Raw genomic sequence first — 21419 nt, 5'->3', positions numbered from 1 at the left:
TCATTCTTTGAATTACCTGATGTTGTAACTACACAATTGACAAACTTGAGATTGCTACATTTGTCAAAGTGTGACATTGAAACTGATCTTTAGGAGTGATTGGAAGACAACAACTGTTGGAAGAACTGTACTTCTATGATTATGAATGGGGTTTTGATATTGGAGAACATGCAGAGTTCTTAAAAAAATTTAGTGTCCCTCAAGCATTGCGGAGGTATCAGATAAAATTAGGACCTGAATTCGAAGATTATGAGAAAGAGATTCTCAGTGGTCATAGAACTTTAGTTCTTAGTTATTTTGATACATCAAATGCAGCAGTTGTGGATTTGGCCAAAAAAGCAGATGTTCTGCTCCTAGCAAAATATCAAAGCAGGTGGGAAAAACATCATCCCTGACATATTTCAAATAGAAAGTGGAGGAGCTATGAATTACAGGTGGATTGAGCTTTGGTTACGCGATTCTGAGACGATAGAGTGTTTGGTAGATACTCGCAGCCATTATCATGGACTCCCAGTTCCATAAGCATGTGGCTTATCTTTTTGGTTTTCATGCGGTTTGTCCTTTGAAATTTTTATTTTCATTTGTCCTGGAAAACTAGAGATAGTGTTTGTGATGGACGAAGTACATAATGAGATGAGAACAGAGGTAAGGGATTAACAGAGAAATGACATTTTGGTGTCTCAAAATTGAAGCATTGAACAATGGGTGTGATGCTGGAATATACAATTAGTTGCTTTGCTCAAGCCTGTACAGTTGGGTCTTGGAAATTCCAGATGTGGTGAGTTGAAACAAGTTTTGGACAAAGCTGCACCAAGTACAATCAAAGTAACGGATTTGACTTCTTGCTCTGAAAGGTTAACTACTTACTCGAATAGTTAAACATTTTCTGAACATTATGAGTTATCTATTGTCATTTGTACTTATTATAGGTATCGTTGAATAGGATTAATTCATAAGAGTAATCCATTACTTGTTTTAATTCTCTTTCCTTTTTATCTTTCTTTTTCTTTTCGCCTTTCCATTTATATTCATGATTAGGACGTTAGGATCATTGAGAAGGATTCCTGACTTCAAATTCTAGTGATAAACAATCCAACATGGAAAGTATTTTTAACCTTGATCGGTGGATAGCATGGACAACAATCACTTGAGTTTGCAACACCTACGAGTGCTTTATCTATGTCGAATGAAGTATATCTGTGTTGGTCTGGAAAACTCCTTTGCCTTTCAACATCTCAAGAAATTAGAAATATATGGATGCGAAAAGGTTGAGGTAATCTTTCCTGTTTCTGCTCTGCGATACCTACCCGAATTGGAGCGACTAGAGATAACAGAATGCCAAGCCTTAAAGCAAATCATTGAAGAGGATGTGGAGAGTAAAAGGAGTTCGAATCGTTTTCATCGGCAGCCATGCTTCCCGAAACTAGCTGCACTTTTTGTCAACAATTGTCACAACTTAAAACGTCTGTTTTGTGTGTCTGCATCAAATGATCTTCCTAATCTAAGTTGCTCATCATATGGGGTGCAGTGAGCTAGAAGAACTGATCAGCGATGAGATCGGGAAGGCGAAAGTTGAGCTACCAAAGCTTAAGCTTGCAGTGCTAACCTATCTATCCAGTCTTTGCCAAGAGATTGAACTGCCCAGTCTAATGCTTCGTGTTGTCCATGATTGTCCAAAACTCTCTTTGACTTCATCATTTCCTACGCTTGAGGAGTTTGAAGGAAAACTTTCTGAATTGACAAAGGTAAGTATTCTTCTCCATACATACTTGTTATGCATTTTTTGCCACCAAGAGGTTCATTATTGATAGAGCCTGATATAATTTCTTTTTGAAGATTTGGAAATTGATGATTTTATAGGTGGAAGTTAGTCAGATGGTAGGTAAATTATTAATAGATAGCGAGTTGAGGATCCTACTAAGGAAGTACTACATACTTTCAGTTGGCGCTGAGATGAAACCAGAAGCACTATGGAAATTATCAATGAAAACAATTGAAGTGAATAATTGGTTAGAATGTTAGAACGTTACATATTTTGTAATTTGTGATGCTAACTGTAACTGACTTGTAAGTGAATATTGATGTAGAAATGATATGAAGAAACACTGAACATATTATTTTAATGTAAATTTTGATACTAACTGTAACTGACCTTGTTTCGTATATTTGCGTTGCGTTTGTTTTGTTTTGAATAGAGTATTAAGAGAGACATTGGAGAAGGAGCTGCTTCACATAATGGCAAGACAGTAACCCTCTCAAATCATTCACAATCAGCTAGACAAGTCAGGCCAGTTAGTTAATTCTCGGCATAATCATATTCACATGTAAGTTCATTTTATGCAATTTGATGTTGAATATTCTTGTTCAACTTGTTTTGATTTATATTTATCAAATTTTAGTGAATATGTTGTTGCAATAATACGAAAGTTGCTGCCTAGCAAATTGACGAGACTAACGCTGATGCTTTTTTCTGTTACTCTTTTCTTCTTATTCTTCACAGCCAACAAATAAAATAATGACAATCGTCCTGTAATTGTTAGAGATTCCGAGTATGATGTTCCCATCAGTTTCGTCCAAATAGGGGAAGAAGACAACAATGACCGAAAAATTGCACCTTCTGTTTCTGTTCTCGCAGAAAAACATCCTGTCACCGAAGAAATTTGGTGGAGAAGGTCGTTGCCGACATAGAAGAATCTCTAAAGATGCCTCTGAAGGACATAGCTAGTTCTGAGGCTAACTGTCTTCGCCTTCTAACTGCTCTTAAATTCTTGTCTCACCTTCCTCTAGAAGATGAGACTCTATCAAGTGGACTTAAAGCAGTCATAGACTCCTTACACCAAGAATTTCCAAGCATTCTATGGTCCTTTAAACAAGCCTTTGCTGCCACGCATAGATTTGCAGTGCTTGAAGAAAAGAAGAGATGCATTATGGAAGAGCCGAGTTATCAAAACGAGAAAGCCTATGAGATGGAAGAAACTGTGAAGAAGGAATCATTAGGCTGGGGAAAGAAATAGAGGACTGTGAAGCTGAACCGTCATCTCTTGAAGAGGAAAAGAAGCAATGCATTTTCGAAAGTACAAGGATGAAAAAGGAATCTGAGAGTGTGAGGAGAGACATTCCCCAAATGGTGGAATATCAAAGAAAAGCTAAGCAGCAATTATTTGGGGTCAATTATAAATGGTCAGCTTTGTGTAGTCAATTTCAGCTTAACCACATGGTTGCCAGAAGACCTCTTAAGGATTCTTCATGATCGTTTATTTCTGCTTTTATTTTCTTTGTGAATTTTCCAAATGTATATTCCTCCTTTATTACTGTACTTAGTATCTATTTTTTTTTTATAACTACTGATTTGGTGTAATGCTTGTTGTTTGAGGTCAAGTACACTTCCCAATGGTTTGAATAATCCAAAACTTTCACTTGTAATGGTCTTCCATTCCTGTTAAAATGAATGTCTTCTTTTTCAAGAAGAAACACTTGCATAGTGCCAGAAATTTTGTTGCTTATAACACAGTTAATAATGTCTTTGTATGCATAATAACTCCATTCCAGCACCACGATTAATTGCAGAAATTAAACTCAAGAACCGGTTCACAAAGGACAGAACCAATACAGCTAATGCTTAGAAAATTTTGTAGTAGTGAAGTTCATTAGCAGCAAAGACTTTCTTTTGTCAGCCAGCAACTTCAAAGACATGATTTTGCAAATTTTAGCCATTATTTTGCTCATCAAATTTAAGCAAACAATAGTGCTTGCTTAAGGTATGTTTCTCTAGTTAAGCTTTCCATTAACTTTGTATGCACCTATATAAACCAATAGCACTCATGATTCATGAACACTTTGAACTTGTTTCAAATCTCTAGAAAGCCTACAATGATCTGAACAAAAATGTTTGCAAAGACAATACAATAACTTGCAACTTTATGTTGAAACATTCATACACTATTGTTCTTCCTCCTAAGAAGAGAAGAAAGACTAACTTGGAGAGGGCTTTTGCTTTGAAGGAAGAGATGATGGTGTTGGCTTAGTAGCAGCAGCAGGATCTGTAAACCAAGTCGTGTATAGGAACTGCTTGTGTGCACCAACATGGTTACAAACAAGACGAAGCTTCTGCCTCTCCCTCATCCATCTTAGCATTATCTTCATGTGATTCTTGCTCGTTAAATCTTTCAACCCTACTTCCTGATAACACGAATATGCATTTATTCATATATATAAAATAATCACTACTCACGTCAATAACAAGGATTAATGAAATGGTTAGTTAGTTAGTTAGTTACGGTTAGTTACCTTGACACGCTCCCAGGTGTTGGATACAGTGATTGGACCATTCTCCTTGACGATATCGTAGAGGACGGCGGTGATGGTGTTCCTCTGCTCCGGCGGTGTCTTCATCGCAATAGGTCCCATCTTCGGCTTCGATTTCTTAGCTAAGAATCTCACTGCCGTCCCAAACATTTTTCTTCTTCTTCACTTGATTCTACCAACACACTATCCCTATCACAGTCACTAACATGTATATCTATCTATCGAATTTAACAACATTTTCGAAACATAAGAACGATGAGAAATGAGCTTACCTGTGCTGTGCTTTCCTCCTCTTCGCAGTTCTCTCGCAGCAATGGAAATGCTCCATTTCTCCCGGTTTAGAAGTGGGCCTTCTGACATGGGCTGGTCTACCTTGCATGGATATATTTATAGTGGTTACCAATTTTCTGGCCCAATAAGAAAAAGAAAGCCCATTCCAAAAAAAAATTAACAAGCCGATGACTACTGACCGAGAGGTCAACGCAGCAATAATTTATTTTTTGTCTTTTTAGATTAAGTGTCAACGATTCTATCCTCATTTCAATCACAATACTAGTCACCAAAAAAATCCCAATACTAAAGTCCAAGTAATAGAAGAAAATAAGAAAAAGTGGACCAAGGCTTGCTTTCATAGTTTTAATCAATCCAGAATAGTGAACCAGACTTGCTTTTCTTTCTTAACTCTTTTGAAAGAAAAACTCAAAAAGGTTCACTCTGATCACTCACTCGCTAGTGGAGCTCCCACGCTATTTGTTTTTTGCTAACAATAAGCTTACTTTTTATTTTGTTGGTTTGTTAATTGGTTGCAGGGAGAACTTGTGATTGTTGGAAGTTGAAAAGACGTGACTTCCCTGCTGCACCCATTCACTTGTCAAGTTTGCTGTGGTGTCTTCAAACTTCAAAGTTGAAAGTGCATGCAGATGCAGATGCAGGATTTCCAATATCCATGTTGACGCAATAATGAGGATTATCTTATATTCTTCTCATTCTAATTCGATGATTGCTGTTTGCTGCTAGAGGTTTGAGTCAACCTTGTGTTGGAAAGTCAACAAGGTAATTAATTTATTTTACTGTTAGTTTGTTCGTTCTGTTTTCACATTCCATATTGGTTGTTGATGTGTACTGATCCTGAAAACTGAAGCGGCCATTTTTATAATGTATGATATGATATATGAATATATATGCTCATAGATCAAACCGTGTCTTTGTTTGATTCATTTATAAAAAAGAAACAGCTAAATCTTATTACAAGGAAATCAGGTTCTTCAGTTCTAGTTTTGCTTACCTTTCAGTATTATTATCACTCGCCAAATCTGCACAAAAATTTTTCTCTCAAAATTAATTATTGCTTTCATCTCGTGTTCAGGTGAAGTTGCATTTAGTGGAGTATTGATGGATTTTGTTAGCAGCTTTGCCGCTTCAATTTCAAGAGACTTGGTCTGTGGAGCAGTAGACGAATTACGCTATCCTTGCTGCTTCCACGACCTTGTTGAGGGCCTTGAACATGAAGACAAAATGCTTGTGGACACAAAAAAGCGTGTCCAAGAACATGTTCATCACCAAAAGCGGCAACTGAAAAAGACTGATGAACTAATGCACAAATGGCTCAACCAAGCTAACAACCTCTCAAATGATGTGGATAATTTACTCACAGAAACAAGGACAAACAAGATTTATTGTTTCGGGAAGTGTCCTAATTTGTTTTGGCGATATCGCTTGGGGAAGAAGTTAGTAAAGAACAAAGGGGACGTTAAAAAGTGTATTGGAGAAGGTAGCAAGTATATGCAGTTTGAACGGCTTGCTTCGCTTCCAGGCTTGAGATACTTTTCTCCTGAAAGATGTTTGAAGTTTGAGAGCACCCAATCTGCTTATGATCAACTCATGCAGGCACTAAATGATGACACTGTTAACATGGTCGGCATGTATGGGATGCCAGGATGTGGTAAAACCACATTGGCAATGGAAGTTGGGAGAAAGGCAAAAGAAGAGGGGCTTTTTGGGGAAGTAGTCTTTGTTCCTGTGTCTAGTGTTGTGGAAATTCAAAGAATCCAAGAAAAAATTGCAAGTTGGCTACAGTTTGATTTTCCTCAAAAAGAGGAAATTCAAAGAGCACAATGCTTGGACAAGTTCATCGGAGAAAATCATGAGAATGTTCTTTTGATTTTGGATGATGTATGGCATAGGCTTGATTTTGAAGCCATAGGAATTCCCTCCTTTAAGAACCACAGGGGATGCAAAGTTCTCATCACCACACGGTCTGAAGCAGTTTGTTCTCTGAATGATTGCCAAAAGAAGATCCGATTAAAGACCATAGAACTTGAAGAAGCGTGGAAACTTTTCCAAACTCAAGCACAGATAACTGAAGACACTTCTAATGCCTTGAAGAAATTGGCACAAGAAATTTCAGATAAATGTGAAGGACTGCTTGTGGCAATAGTAGCTATAGCTAACACTTTGAAAGGCAAGGGTGAAGCAGATTGGAAGGTTGCGTCAGATAATCTTAAAAGATGTAAGCCTGTGATCATTGAGGGAGGTTTGCAAAATCCTTATAAGATTCTGCGTGTCAGCTATGATAACTTGGACCCTGTAGAACAGTCACTTTTCTTGTTATGTTCTGTATTCCCTGAAGACTTTGAAATTCCAGTTGAAGATTTAATCAGAATTGCAATAGGGGTGGGCCTAGTTGAAGAAGTTGTCACATTTGAAGGGGCAAGAAACAAAGTAATTGTAGCTAAGGATAAGCTTTTAAGTTTCAGCTTATTGTTAGATGCTGTTGGAGTAAACTGTGTCAAAATGCATGACTTAGTTCGCGATGTAGCCCGTTGGATTGCACGCAATGATGGTAAGGCAATTGAGTGTGTCATGGAAAACAATGCAAACTTGGTGGATAGCACTCCGATAAGATATCTGTGGTGCAAGCAATTTCCAGTAGAGTTGGACTGTTCTAGTATTGAATTTTTATGCATAAAAACAGATACGGAAGTATCAGAAGGAATTTTCAAAGGAATTGCAAGTCTCAGAGTTTTGATTCTTTGCTGGGAAGGCCATCAGAGAAGAGAATTCTCAACCATGTCCCTCAAATCACTGACAGACCTTCATTCTCTATTCCTAAGTGGGTGGGAATTATTTGACATCTCGTTTGTGGGAGATATGAAAAAACTTGAAAGTCTTACATTGCATAATTGTTCTCTCCCTGAATTAATTGATGTTCTAGTCACACAAGTACAAACCTGAGATTGCTAGATTTATCAGGATGTGAAATGGAAGGGAATCCATTTGAGGTAACTGGAAAGCACCCGCGAATTGAGGAACTGTACATCAATGATGATAGGCCAGAATGGGATTTGGAAGATGAAGACCCTCCTGAATTCTTCAGCAAGTTCAGTGTCCCCCAACCATTGGAAAGGTATCAAATACGACTGGGCAAATACTTTTCAAAATATCAACAAAAGTGTCTCAGTCATGGCAGAACCTTATTTCTTAGTTGTTTTGACACGTCTAATGTGGCAGTCAGGAATTTGGCCACGAAAGCAGAAATTCTGTATATAGCAAATATTCGTGGAGATGTCAAAAGTATCATCCCTGGCATATTTCAAATTGAAGGAGGAGGAGGAGGTATGAACCATGGGTGGATTGAGCTGCTGATAAAAAAATCAGAGAATATAGTGCATTTGGTTGACACCGGCAAACATTTGAATGAAGTAGGTTCTCTTTTGTCCGAGTTGCGCAAGCTAACAATCAAGCGGATGAAGAAGCTAAGATATTTATATCATGGTCAGCATGGGAGTGGTCTTTTTGTGAAACTAGAGGAGCTGTATATAAAAAAGTGTCCACAATTGCAAGGAACATTATTTGACTGGAAGCTGAACTTGTGCAGTCTAACGGCCTTGAAATTGTTTGAGTGTAAAAAGCTGACATCTGTCTTCACGCTTGCTGCAGCTCGTGTGAGCCACTTGGAAATACTGGAAATATTGTACTGTGATGGAATCAAGCATGTATTAGAAGATGATGAGGAAATTGAGTCAAGTAATGATGATGATGGCTGTTTAGTGTTCCAAAAGTTGAAACGGCTATTAGTTAGAGGGTGTAAGAAGATTGAATACATAATCCCAGCCACATTGGCTCAGGGCCTACTACATTTGGAATGCTTGGAAATAGAAGATAATAATGAGTTGAAACATGTGTTTGGCCACTCCAAACATGGAGCCCAGAAGAGCCAAAATGCACTCAAGATTGATCTTCCACGTCTAGGAGAGCTTGCTCTTGTTAAGTTGCCAAACATCATTAGCATTTGCCCAAGAAATTGCCGTGCAACATGGCAATCACTACATCAGGTAGCTTTGCGGAATTGTCCTGGGTTTGTCATTGAGTCTGCCAATAATTGCATGGCTGATTCCAAGAGAAGACAGGATGACCAGAGTATCATTGAGGTACAATTGCTTAATTTTTCGTTTCGTTGTCAACTTGTTGATTATCTGCTTGCGCAATTTGACAGGAACTGTAGGAATCAGTATAAAAGAGGAGCTCCACATATAACAATGCATATTACTCTATTGGCATGCATTTATGATTAATACAACCAAAACTGGAAAATGTTTAAACCAAATTTCTTAAAGACATACTAAGAGTAAGGTGCAAATACTTCGATAAGTGTAAGCTGGGAGATTCCATTTATTACAGAGCTTGTTACAAAAACAAGATTATTTTTAGTACTGTTATCTTTAGAATGTATTTGTTTCATCTGCATTTATCATTTTAAACAGTCAAAAATGTTGGAGTGTCATTTTAATAAAGAATTTACTATTCTCAAGACACAACCTACGCAACTCCTAAAACAAAAAGAGAGAAGAACAATAGTATTTCAATAAATAATAATTACATAAAATATGATTATGGTTGTTTACTGCTGAAATTATGTGATGAATTTTTCTTTTTAAATCTTTATTAACTACATTAAACAACAGATAAAAGGCAATGACTCAAGTTTATATGAGATACGAATGAAGGAGTGTGAGTTAAAAGCCGTACTTGAGGTGGCAGAACGATTCATTGATAAGGAGCAAGATCCATTGATGAAATGTTTACAAAAGCTAGGCTGTATATACAATGCTCTTATACAATCCATGAATCCCCAAAATCTTGAGCAAATGGTGGTAAGTGGAAACACTAATGCAGGAGAGTTTCAATACTTGCTAGATTTTCATTTGGAATCTAATCAAGTGGAAAATTCCCCGCCATCAGTTTCCATTGTGAACTACAGATTTGGTAAGTATTTCACGCTATTTTCACGTGATTTTTGCATATGTCCTTTTGGAAGTTAGTCTTTAGAGGGGGTAAAAATACTTGGTATATGAAGTTTACTTTATATATGTATTTAGTGCTCGAAATTTTAAGCATAGGTCTAAATTAATAGACGGTTTACTTAACAATCAGTGAAGCAATATACCTGACACCATATAGAATTATAACTCATCTGCCAATCAATTTTGAATTCCTTCATTTTTCCTGTCTTCCAGGACCATTCAATCTGTGCAATCTCAAAAGTCTGATATTAAGATCTTGTTTTATGCTACGAACATTGTTTGAACCATCCACAGCTATTAGCTTGACTTCATTGGAAGAATTGATGATAGCCGATTGCCATGAGTTGAAATATGTAGTAACTTCTGAAATTGCTCATGGAAATATAGAGGAAATAACTCCAGAAGATTACGAACCACAGAGTTATGCTTCAATGTTTCCAAGATTGAAAAGGATCAATGTTATGAATTGTCGCTCATTGGAATATATACTGCATGTATCCTTTGCTCAAGGCCTAGTGGAGCTGCAAGAAGTCGAAATACGACATGCTCCTCAGTTGAGATATATATTTGGTGAAAATATTAACGATCGTGTTCATTCTTCTAATGATCATCAAGAAAATGTCCAAATTGAGCTTCCTGCTTTGGAAAAAATGGCACTCTTCGATTTACCAAATATGACCAACATTTGTTCGGGCAGTTATTATGCCACGTGCTCATGTCTGCAACAGACTGTCATGGATAATGTTGGGTTGTCTACCCTGTCTGTCAACAATAGGATGGTTCATTCAGGAGCTACACAATCACAGTCACAAAAAGGAAAAAACTCTTCACATTCAAGTCGCAATCGTGGTTCTGCATTTGTATGACTCCACCAATATCTTCCTCACTCACCATCCCTCATCCTCTTTATATTTTCTTCCTCCTCTTCTTTTTCTTTTTTTTTTTTTTCTTTTTGGTGTTATGCATGCCATTAGTTTAAACTTTAAACCATATTTTTATTTTCTGATGATTATTCATATACCTTGCATGTTGTTCTAATTAACTGTTTATAGAAGTTTCCCGTATTGGGAAGTCACCAATACAATAAGTGAGAATGACAATAGAATTATTTGAAAGAATTTTTGCCAGACTGCCAAAATTTATGGAGGTTGGATCAAGACTATTCATCCATAAAAGTCTCACTATTTAGTGGTTTTGCAAGTTAAAGAAGTCAAAACCCAGCCATTAGGATTTTATTGTATAATATGTGTGTAGTGTCACTTAATAGCTACCACTTTGAGTTCTTTCCGTTCCTCTTTGCTGTACTATCAGTGCTGATGAGTAGTATGCTTTTACAGGATAAAACAAATGGGAAAATGTCAGGATCTGAGTCTATTTGGAACAACTCCGAAATAGAAGGCAATTTGCATCTGGATGAAGTTCCCATCAACAGACAAGAAATGACCTCATGGTACATATGGAAGGGTGCCAAACACTTCGTGACCCTCCAAAATGTTACTTTGCTATATATTTTGGGTTGTCAAAAGCTGAAGGTCATATTCTCTCCCTGTGTATTGAGAAGCCTACCTCAATTGACGATCCTAGTAGTAATACAGTGTCGTGAATTGGAGCAAATCATTGAGGAGGATGAAAATTACGAAGTTGCACCAAACCCTGAATCCAAAAAAGTGTCCTTCTCAAAGCTAAAGTTACTTCTTATCACTCACTGCAACAAATTGAAGCATATGTTCCATCTTTCTGCATCCCACGAGTTTCCACAACTAGAGTATTTGATCATAAAACAAAATCCCTGCCTTGAGCAAGTATTTCGAGAATGTGAACAAGTTGTGGGGGATAGGAATGGGAGGGTGGTCGAGGCTTTGCTTCCAGAACTGAAACATGTAATATTAATGCAACTGCCAAACTTATATAACATCTCTCAAGGGATAGAGTTTAACAATCTGGATAATCTTCTTGTGCACAATTGTCCAAAACTCACACTTACTTCCACAACTACTGCAGAGGAGATGTTGCGAAGTTATTATCATGGTATGCATTCACTATGCACTTGTTTTGGTTGGATTATTGATTCTCTTGATGGTTTGGCCCTCTTATCATTTCCATAATTCTAATCATCTTTGTATTGCAGACAACGTAATTAATTTCTTCGTGCTTAGTGAATTACTCTGCATAAATGATATTATAAATAAAGAAACTGTTCAACATCAACCAGCATCTGAAAGCCGAGGCAGAGCCAATGAATCAGATGAGATTCTCACATCAGGCAGAGAAAACAAAAGAGAGTTACAATCATTGGAGCAGATTCCTCAAGCTGACTTGACACAGGTTCATATTGTATCTTTTTCTTTTTCACTTTTCCCCTTCAAAACTTGGGCATCAGTATGTGAAGAACAAATTAAACTAGAAACAATAAGAGGTAATATCAACAACGTTGAATTGCTAATAAAGCATTACCTCTTTGGAATTGTAGAGGGAATTTGTCAATGCTTCTAGGCTTGAAGACAAGGAGCATAAGAGTGAGAACATAAACAAAGAGGGAAGTTCTCAGAATCCGTACCATGAAAGGTGTGAGAGCAAGAATCTAGAAGAAAAGGAGATCTCTTATGGACAAGAGCATGAAGAACCTAAGAGAGAGGAGTTGAACAAAGAGGATTTTATTGAACCACGTTGTTCTTATGTTCTTGACAGGCAGCACCAGGAGAAAGAGCATTCTTGCAGTGTCTGTATTACTCAATGCTCTAACGGTAAAGAATTTTCATTTCACTATGCTCTATCTCTTCTTCCACTTGCCTTCCTTCTTGTCCCCTCTCATCTTTTATAGACTTTTTTGCCAGATACATCCATTGTAGAGGAGCTGAATTCTTTAGTTGAAGCTGGTGAATTGCGAGCTGAATGTGTTGCAACTTTGAGCTCTTTCTTAACTGCTCAGCCTTCGATGCGTCTTACCGTTGATAACTCCTCTTTGATTTTTAAAGGCTTTGCTTATTCATCACTTCACAGGCTTGTGTCTTTTCTATCTACTCAACCTCTAGTGTCTCTTGTTGGCGACAAGCATGCTGAATTCTTGGATCTCATTCGCCTCGTTGGATGTTTTCCTTTCAACAAAGGCTGGTTAAGTGATTTGGAGGACAGGGTTGCCACTTCTTTGCCGGCTTCTTCCTTGTCAACCTTGGATAAACTTTTTGCAGATAAACAACAGGTTCTTTCTAAGTTGGAGCCGCTTCAGGATAGAGTGAATGCCCTCCACTCTGAACTTGCTGAATTGTCCACTGAGATGGAACCCTTGTTACGTTCTCTACAAGAAACAGAGGCTCAGGAAGCCAACATTCTCGCCACCTTGAATTATCCATTGTTTCAACTTTAATCATGTTGCTCTTTAATTTGTTTGTTTGGAATTGTTACTTTCTCTTCAAGAAACAGAGTCTTTCTTTGTTTCAAGAGAAAGAGGGTCGAAAATCTTTCTTGTTTCTTCCCGATAATGGGCAGAAGTGGGAGGGAAGTTGGCTTGGCTTTCTTTTTCACAAAAATATCCCTTCAAATATTGTGTCTTGACTTGGCTTGGTTTGTTATTGTTATGCTACTATATTTTGTGGTTCCCTACCTATGTGTTGATGACAGAAGCTGCTACTCTAATGACAGTCTTTATTGAACCTGGGTTATTATTTAAGACATGATAAATATAGATGAGTGAATGTAACTAATGTATATTCTGAATGTGAAAATAATAAAATATGATGACTTATGTGCTTGTCCTTGTGTTTATTTTAGACGAGCATATCTCTATTTTGTTATTAGCTATGTTACAACACTAATTATGCTACTAGTGACAAGCTTTTGATGTAGTCATTTTGTTTAATTGTTAAAAAACGGAAAGGAAAGAATACTTGTAAAATAGTTGGAACAAATCAGCCTATTTATGTTAGTCTTGGGTCTACTTACTTTCTTAACAAAGTCTTTTCCTACTAGTGGGGTTAACTAAATGGATCAAAGATGTTATTGTGTTGTGTCCATGCATTAGGATGCGATGAAGTTTTACGTTGGTTGTCGCAGGTCTAACACATGAATCTAAATATGTTGGTTATCAGAGGCCTAACACATAAATCTAAAGATGTCATTGTGTCGTGACCATGCATTCGATTGCAACACATTGGTTGTCTCAGGCCTAACCACCCTCCACTTTTTTTCTGGGCCTGGACTGACTATGTAATCAAGTAAAAAATGGAGAAGCTCCAGCATCACTATAGCCAATATTACCACTCTTTAGTTCAGAAGTAGTAGCAATCTATATTAAACAAGTTACACCTATTGTCCTATTCTGTGATGTGTGTAGACTGTAGAGTGTTGAAGACAAGATAAAAGAAGGCCAATAAATGCAGGATGTTAAAGATGGTATCCAAGAGCAAGAGCAGCCTAACTTATCAGATAAACAAGTTGTCTCTAATAGCACTAGTGAGGTTCATGAAGGTTAGTAATCTGCTTTCTTTTTATACTTTCTAAAACATAGACAATGCTCTTATCGTATTACATGCCAAAATTGAATTTGATAACATTTTTCTAATCTCATCGGAAATGAGCTTACCTGTGTTGTGTTGTGTACTGTCTTCTTGGACTCTCGACTGTGGAGGGTTCAGGATGAGTAAGATGGCTAGCTTCATGGTTTAATATTGGGCCTAGTGGGCTAATACACAACCTCCTAAGACTGGGTAACAAATAAGCCCATTTATGTTAGTATTGGGCCTAACACGACTCAAGCCCACCAGAAAAAGAAAAGAAAAATGAAAAATCAAACCATTGCATTGACTAAGGAGTAAGGAGTCAACGCTGTCCCACGGTCTTGCATGAAGATAGAATTGTAGTTATTATGTTACTTTTGTTTGGTTGTTAATTTGAGTAAGAAATGGATCATTCAATGAACTTCACAAACACAATCATTGCTAACCTGGAGGAACTTGATGAATGAAAGAGAGTGAACTGAAGAGGGAACATTCTGATCTATCTCGAACCTTCAAGCTTGTGTTGGAAACTCAACAAAACAAGGTAAACTTTAACACACAAATCAGTTAATCATGAAAAAGGCTTCTTATTTCTGAAGTTACAATTCCACTGAGCATATTGAACCAAAACTTTTGGAAACAAGTAAGTATTTATCATCTAATATATAGACTAGATTGCCAAACCAAAAAGGACATAAATGAAAATGTTTATAAATATAGAGATTTGATTTTATTAGAAATGTTTAAATTTAAGGAATTTGATTGAAATTTGAGTACAATTATAGAGAAATACAAAGTAATTAAATCATTTTTCTAAATTACTTCAATGATATCTCTATCTATTATCAAAATGTAATAATTACTTGCATTTAAAATATAATAATTGACCTATGAGTTATAGCTCAAATAGCATAATCTCTCCATACTCACCTAAGAGGTCGCGGGTTCGAGTCTCCCTATCTTTGATAAAATATATATATATATAATAATTGACTATGGAATGGCACTGAAATTATTGAATATAGTACTCTCTTTTTTATGTATTAATCCCATGTAGTTTTAGTTAAAAGTAAATATCTAATAGAAATAAGAATTTGCATGAATTAGTATAAACTAAGTGATTTAAGTCGATCTCATCAATTCTTGTGTTCAGGTTAATATTTAGTGGAGTTATGAACTCATGATGGATTGCATTTCTGGTTTTGCCTCTTCCATTTCAAGAGATTTGGTGGTAGGAACAACAAATCAATTGCGCTATCCTTGTTGCTTCAATGATTTCATTGAAGACCTTGAACAAGAGGAAGAAAAGTTAATCACAACAAGGAACAGTGTTGAAGACCGTGTTAAACATGCCAGAAAACAAGTAATAAAGAATGCTGAAGTTGTGAATGCATGGTTGGAGAAATCTAACCCTCTCAAAGATAAAGCAGAGGACTTAATAAGAAAAGCAAGAACAAACAGGAGTTGTTGTTTTGGCTACTGTCCAAATTGGATTTGGAAGTATCATCTAGCCAAGAAGTTAGCAAAAAGAAGAAAGGAAGTTGAAATGTGTGTTCAAGAAGGTAAAATGTATATACAATATGAAAGGATTGCTTCACTTCCAAGCAAGCAACATTTCTTGGAAAATTGTTTGAAGTTTGATAGCAGAGAAGGTGACTATGAGGAGCTTCTAGAGGCACTAAAAGATGATGAGGTTACTACTATTGGATTGTATGGCATGGGAGGTTGTGGTAAAACCACCATGGCTATGGAACTTATGAGGACTGCAGAAGCTGAGAATCTATTTGATAAGGTGCTTTTTGTGTCTGTGTCTAATATAGTAGATGTCAGGAAGATTCAAGATAGAATTGCCAGTGCTTTGCAGTTTCAGTTTCCAGAAGGAGGAGAATCGGAGAGAGCACAGCGCCTGCGCGCGAGATTGAATCTTGATGACCAGAGAACTCTTGTCATTCTAGATGATTTATGGCAATCACTTGATTTTGGTGTTATAGGAATTCCATCAGGTCAAAACCATAGAAACTGCAAGGTTCTCATCACTACACAATATGAAACAGTTTGTAGTCTGATGAATTGTCAAAGAATGATTTACTTATCAACCTTAACTGATGAAGAAGCCTGGGAGCTTTTCCAGAATCAAGCACAACTATCCGGAAGCACTTCGGATAACTTGAAGCATCTGGGAAGACTGATTTCAGATGAATGCAAAGGATTGCCTGTTGCTATTGCTGCTCTGGCTAGCACTTTGAAAGGCAAGGCTGAAGATGATTGGAATGTTGCATTGGTTAGATTGAGGAATTCAATTCCGGTGAATATTGAGAGAGGTCTGAAAGATCCTTATAAATGCTTCAGAGTAAGCTATGACAACTTGGATACCAAAGAAGCCAAGTCACTTTTCTTGTTGTGTTCTGTGTTCCCTGAAGGTTATGAAATCCCGGTTGAAACTCTAATCAGATTTGCAATAGGACTTGGCATGGTTGGAGAAGTTTGGTCATATGAGGAGGCAAGGAGTGAAGTATGTGCAGCTAAGAACAAACTCATAAGTTCTTGTTTGCTATCAGATATGGGAGGAGGAAAGCGTGTCAAGATGCATGATTTGGTTCGCGATGTAGCCCTTTGCATTGCAAGCAATGACAACAAGGTGATCAAGTGTGTGTTAGAAAAGAGTGCAATTTTGGAATCCAGATCAATAAGGTATCTGTTGTGTAAGGAGTTTCCAAGTGAACTAAACTGTTCAAGTATTGAACTTCTATGCTTAGAAACAAATTCAGAAGTATCAGATGAAATGTTCAGAACAATGGGAAGGCTTCAAGTTTTGTTTCTTAGCTGCCAAGGCCTTGGTACTAGCTCATTATCAACCATGTCGTTTAAGTGGTTGATAAACCTTCGTTGTTTATGGCTGAAGATGTGGAAACTAGGTGACATCTCTTCCATGGGATATATGACAAAGCTCGAAAGCCTTACGCTGCTTGGTTGTTCATTCTTGGAGTTAACTGAAGATGTAATGACACAACTAACAAAATTGAGGCTGCTACATTTGTCAGAATGCAAAATGGAGAGAAATCCTTTTCAAGTAATCGGAAGAAGGCCATCGTTGGAAGAACTTTACATTGATGGTGAGACATCTAAATGGGACAATGGTAATGGAGACCAAACTGAATTCTTCAGAAATTTTAGAGTCCCTCAAGCATTGGCAAGGTACCATATACAACTAGGACACAAATTTAAGGGCCATGGAGATAAAATCCTTAGCTGTCGTAGAACCTTAATTCTTAGCTGTTTTGATACATCAAATGCATCAGCTGTGGCTTTGGCAGAGAAAGCAGAGGTTCTACTTCTAGCAAATATTGTTGGAGCTGCACAAAATATCACACCTGATATATTCCAAATTGAAAGAGAAGGATTTATGGATTATGGATGGATTCAGCTTTGGTTATGTGATTCTGATGAGATCAAGTGTTTGGTTGAAAACAGCAATCATCCCCAACAAAGGCTGAGAAATATGTTCTCCAGGTTGCGGCAACTAAGACTCGAAAGAATGAAGAAGTTTGGAGCTTTATACCATGGTGTGCCTCCTAGTGGCCTTTTTGAGAAGCTAGAGCATCTATATATAAGCAAATGTCCACTGAAAACACGTCTCTTCACACCTGCGATTGCTCGAGGTCTGCAACAGTTGGAAAAGCTAGAGATATTTTCATGTGATGAACTGAAGCATATACTTGAAGATGAGGAGATAAGTGGACAGGATCATAGGGTGATCTTCTCAAAATTGAAAAAACTTCATATTATGGGGTGCCAAATGCTAGAATATGTAATCCCAGTTACTTTTTCTCAAGGCCTTGTGCAATTGGAGTCTTTGGATATAGATTATTGTGGTGAGTTGAAATATGTGTTTGGAGAATGCAGCACAGATGGTGATACAAGTCATCAAAATGGAATCAACATTGAGTTTCCTGCGCTTCAGGTGCTTCGACTTACTGATAATTGGAACATGATTGGCATTTTCCCCCAGTGTTACAGAGCAGCATGGCCATCTCTGCATAAGTTTTATTTGGAATATTGTCCAAAGCTTAAGATAATGTCCATCAATACTTTCAAGGCTAATGAATGCAAGGTGAGCAAAGTGATGAGGCATAGTTAACTTGAAATTACTTTCCTTGTATATTATCCTGATTCTGTTTCATTCATTTGTTTCCTTGTCTTACAAGTTACAGGACACAGTGGCCATTGAGAAGGACTTCCTCTCTTGGGAAACCATATGCATACACAAGTCCAAAGTAGAAACTATTTTTAGCCTCGAACAGGCCGAGATCATTGAGAAACCGGTGAGATTACAGTTAAGACATCTAGAACTTTCGCATCTACGTCAGATGAAGTATATTTGTGTAGGATTGAAAAACTTTTTTGTCTTCCAAAATCTTAAGACATTAGAGATCAAAAGATGTGAAAAGTTGGAGGTAACCTTTCCTGCTTCTGTTATGAGATGCCTTCCGGAATTGAAGCATCTAAAGATTATAAAATGCCGGGAACTGAAGTTGATCATTGAAGAGGGTGATGCAGAGAATCACAGGTTATCAAATTGTGTTCCTCCACAGCCATGCTTCCCAAAGCTGTCTGAACTGATTATCACAGACTGCCAGAACTTGGAGAGTTTATTCCTTGTCCCCGAATCGAATGATCTTTCCAATCTAGAAGTGCTCATCATAGTTGGAGCTGGTAAGCTAAAAGAATTGATCAGATGTGAAGAAAGACAAAGCGATCAAATAAGAAACGTGCAAGTTAAGCTTCCAAAGCTTAAACTTCTAATGCTGATGTCCATGTCTAATCTTTGCCAAGAAATTGAACTGTCCTCTGCAGCACTTTGTGTCATCGATGAATGTCCAAAATTCCCTCTGACTTCATCGGTTGCTACCTTCAAGGAGTTTGAACGAAAAATCTCTGAATTGGATATAGGTAAGTCTGTGCAACTGGATTTTAACTGTTTATATTTTCACATATGATTTCTCTGTAGTGAATTAGTATTTTCTCATGTCTTAAAAACTGGTTATTTGGATAAAGTGGTATATACATTAGTCTTTTAATGTACAAGTTTATACATTAATCATTTTTGTTCCTACAAAATTTTCCCTGTCTAATGGAAGATCTGGAGGATCTGGAAATAGCTGGAATTGATCAATGGAAAGTACTCGACAGGGTTCGCGAGATTAATAAATCGGATCAGGTCTTTTCTGATTCCTTGTTGCTTATTTTTCTTATCAAACAAAGCCATATTATGATTTGGTGTTTCCAGATTGAAGAAGAAGAAGCAGAGATCAAAATTGTTGGAAAATCTTCTTATTTTGATATACCATCTACATCTACAAGTCCCTTGGACATTGCTGTACATAAAGCACACTCACATGTGAGAATAATGCTCTAAGCTACTGTTTTTCTGAATCAATATTGGAGAATCTGAGAATGAGTGGCTCTAACAATTAGGCTTGTGCACTTTTCATTACTTCTTACAGGAGTTGATGGATGGCCAATCAGTGAGTGAACTATCTTTCACAAATCAACAAAAGCCTCTCGGCGAAATCAGGACAGTTCAAATTCCACAGGTAAATAACATAATATGACATATAAACTGTATTTACTTTTCAATGTTATACAAAATATTGAGAGTTCAATTAGTAAGAAAGAGATGACCATCTTATAAAATATCAAAGACCTTGTGAATGATGAATTGATGATCCTATCATTAAATGAACCTACTAATATTGAAACTTAACATTAGCAGACACTGAAGTATTATCAATGAGGTTAAATAATTGAACAATATGTCTTGTATATGGAAATTGCAGAGTATTGAAGGAATAGAGAAAACCTGTGTTGGAGAAGTTCCAGCATCACTGAAGCCAATATCACCAATTTTTGGTTCAGAAGTAGTAGCAAAACCTCTATATAAAATACCCTCTATGGTAAGTTCTCTGTTCATTTCAATTTTCAAACACATGATAGTGAAATTGTTCTATTCTGTGATGTGTGTAGAATGTTGAAGACAAGATTAAAGAAGGCCAAAAAATGCAGGATGTTAAAGATAGTATCCAAGAGCAAGAGCAACCTCACTTATCAGATAAGCAAGTTGTCTCTAATAGCAATATTGAGGTTCATGGAGGTTAGTAATCTTCTTTCTTTTTATTTTAAAATATAGAAAATGTTATTAATACTACCATTTTTCATGTGCAGATTCGTCGATGATAACGAAATTGGAAGCATTTAAGCAGTGTTCTGATCTTGATGATGCACAAATTGCACTGCTTGATGAGGCAATAGCTGTGTATCCTCATCTTTGGAAAGTTGTTGAGGATTTCAGCATGCGCTTTCAAGCTTGGATGTTGAAGACTTTGGTAGATATATTATTCTTCCTTCGAAACGAATCTCCGGCCAGCGTTACTCCTCAAGGGAAGAAGGACTTCCAGAAACTCTGTGATGAAGCTATTCAGTTGGGATTTGACAAGTCATGGATTCATGAAATGCATCAACGTGTTATGGTTATGGTTAAGGATACTAATAATAATAATAAGGTGGATCATGCACAAGAACAACTTGGTGAGCTTCTTAAGAAGCATGATCATCTAACTGAGCAACTTCAAAGCATTAAGGCAGAAATTGTTAGTCTCAGAGAATTTGTTGATTCTCACAAAAGATGTTTTGATTTTCTTTGATTTATTGAATTGTTTCTTGTGCAAGAAAGCATTCAATTACATGCATGTGTTTTGTAATAACAACATAGCACTCAGTGCTATCATTGATCATAGCAAAATTGTGATGCAGAAATTGCTGCACTAAAAAATTTAGCTTCCTCTTTATTGAAATTGACAAAATAATCTCAATGACTTAGTTGATTTCTCAAAAGAAATGTTTTGATTTCCTATTTGGATATACTGTTGTATGATATATGATCCCACTTCTTTTTATTTTTTTTCTTAAGATACATATTATTCACTTACTTTATGTTGCTTTTCTGCATTCACTCTCTCTCTCTCTGCCTCAGTATATTATTTATTACCCAAAAAGAATATATAAAATAAAACTACTTGGTTTATCAGCACACTAACCACTTTTCTAAAATATTTTTATGGTATATAATTTATAAAAAAATATTTTATTATGAACAATATTATATAACCAGTAAATATTATCATTTTTTGTCATCATTTGGTTAGCATTTTGTTAGCAATAATTTGTTTCCATATTTAAAAAATTTTGCACACAAAAAATATATAATTTGCGCTTATATTTACTAGAATTTATACATATAAATCAATATAGTTTATACTTA

The 21419-nt window shown here is 36.6% G+C and overlaps 4 protein-coding genes across 13 annotated transcripts; 3 read left to right on the top strand and 1 right to left on the bottom strand.

Moving 5' to 3' along the window:
* Positions 1 to 3843: 3843 nt before the first annotated feature.
* On the bottom strand, positions 3844 to 4665 carry LOC112701758 (uncharacterized). 3 transcript variants are annotated; one of them, XM_025752508.2, is made up of 3 exons: positions 4578 to 4665; positions 4288 to 4488; positions 3844 to 4179 (listed from the first exon to the last, which is right to left on the bottom strand). In XM_025752508.2, the coding sequence occupies exons 2-3, from the start codon at positions 4453 to 4455 to the stop codon at positions 3973 to 3975; spliced, it is 375 nt and encodes a 124-aa protein (XP_025608293.1). In that variant the 5' UTR covers positions 4456 to 4488; positions 4578 to 4665; the 3' UTR covers positions 3844 to 3972. The 3 variants fall into 3 exon arrangements, with proteins under 3 accessions (XP_025608293.1, XP_025608294.1, XP_072055013.1); XM_025752509.3 differs by having other exon boundaries at positions 4288 to 4494; positions 4578 to 4652; XM_072198912.1 differs by having other exon boundaries at positions 4288 to 4659.
* Positions 4666 to 4877: 212 nt separating this feature from the next.
* On the top strand, positions 4878 to 13356 carry LOC112701754 (uncharacterized). 4 transcript variants are annotated; one of them, XM_025752502.3, is made up of 9 exons: positions 4878 to 5012; positions 5115 to 5358; positions 5672 to 8735; positions 9270 to 9570; positions 9822 to 10468; positions 10946 to 11636; positions 11737 to 11933; positions 12079 to 12352; positions 12443 to 13356. In XM_025752502.3, exons 3-9 carry the CDS (start codon positions 7566 to 7568, stop codon positions 12970 to 12972), a joined length of 3810 nt encoding a protein of 1269 aa, XP_025608287.1. In that variant the 5' UTR covers positions 4878 to 5012; positions 5115 to 5358; positions 5672 to 7565; the 3' UTR covers positions 12973 to 13356. The 4 variants fall into 4 exon arrangements, with proteins under 4 accessions (XP_025608287.1, XP_072055963.1, XP_029143640.1 ...); XM_072199862.1 differs by having other exon boundaries at positions 4884 to 5012; positions 12430 to 13356; XM_029287807.2 differs by lacking the exon at positions 4878 to 5012 and having other exon boundaries at positions 5022 to 5358; positions 12430 to 13356.
* LOC114924292 (disease resistance protein At4g27190) lies at positions 5698 to 7539 on the top strand. Its single transcript, XM_029288206.1, has one exon. The coding sequence runs from the start codon at positions 5698 to 5700 to the stop codon at positions 7537 to 7539; it is 1842 nt and encodes a 613-aa protein (XP_029144039.1).
* A 1050-nt stretch (positions 13357 to 14406) lies between the features above and the next one.
* Positions 14407 to 20996, top strand: LOC112701753 (probable disease resistance protein At5g47260). 5 transcript variants are annotated; one of them, XM_025752501.3, is made up of 9 exons: positions 14407 to 14645; positions 15255 to 18212; positions 18313 to 19051; positions 19240 to 19319; positions 19389 to 19499; positions 19606 to 19695; positions 19939 to 20055; positions 20126 to 20252; positions 20324 to 20996. In XM_025752501.3, the coding sequence occupies exons 2-9, from the start codon at positions 15282 to 15284 to the stop codon at positions 20800 to 20802; spliced, it is 4674 nt and encodes a 1557-aa protein (XP_025608286.1). In that variant the 5' UTR covers positions 14407 to 14645; positions 15255 to 15281; the 3' UTR covers positions 20803 to 20996. The 5 variants fall into 5 exon arrangements, with proteins under 5 accessions (XP_025608286.1, XP_072055011.1, XP_029143639.1 ...); XM_072198910.1 differs by lacking the exon at positions 19606 to 19695; XM_029287806.2 differs by having other exon boundaries at positions 19240 to 19499.
* The last annotated feature ends 423 nt before the right edge of the window (positions 20997 to 21419 follow it).

Source organism: Arachis hypogaea, chromosome 7 (assembly GCF_003086295.3).
Source record: "Arachis hypogaea cultivar Tifrunner chromosome 7, arahy.Tifrunner.gnm2.J5K5, whole genome shotgun sequence".
In the NCBI taxonomy this organism is placed as follows: Eukaryota; Viridiplantae; Streptophyta; class Magnoliopsida; order Fabales; family Fabaceae; genus Arachis; species Arachis hypogaea.
The sequence above is the reverse complement of the archived record's forward strand: the minus strand, read 5'-3'. Positions and strand labels throughout refer to the sequence as shown.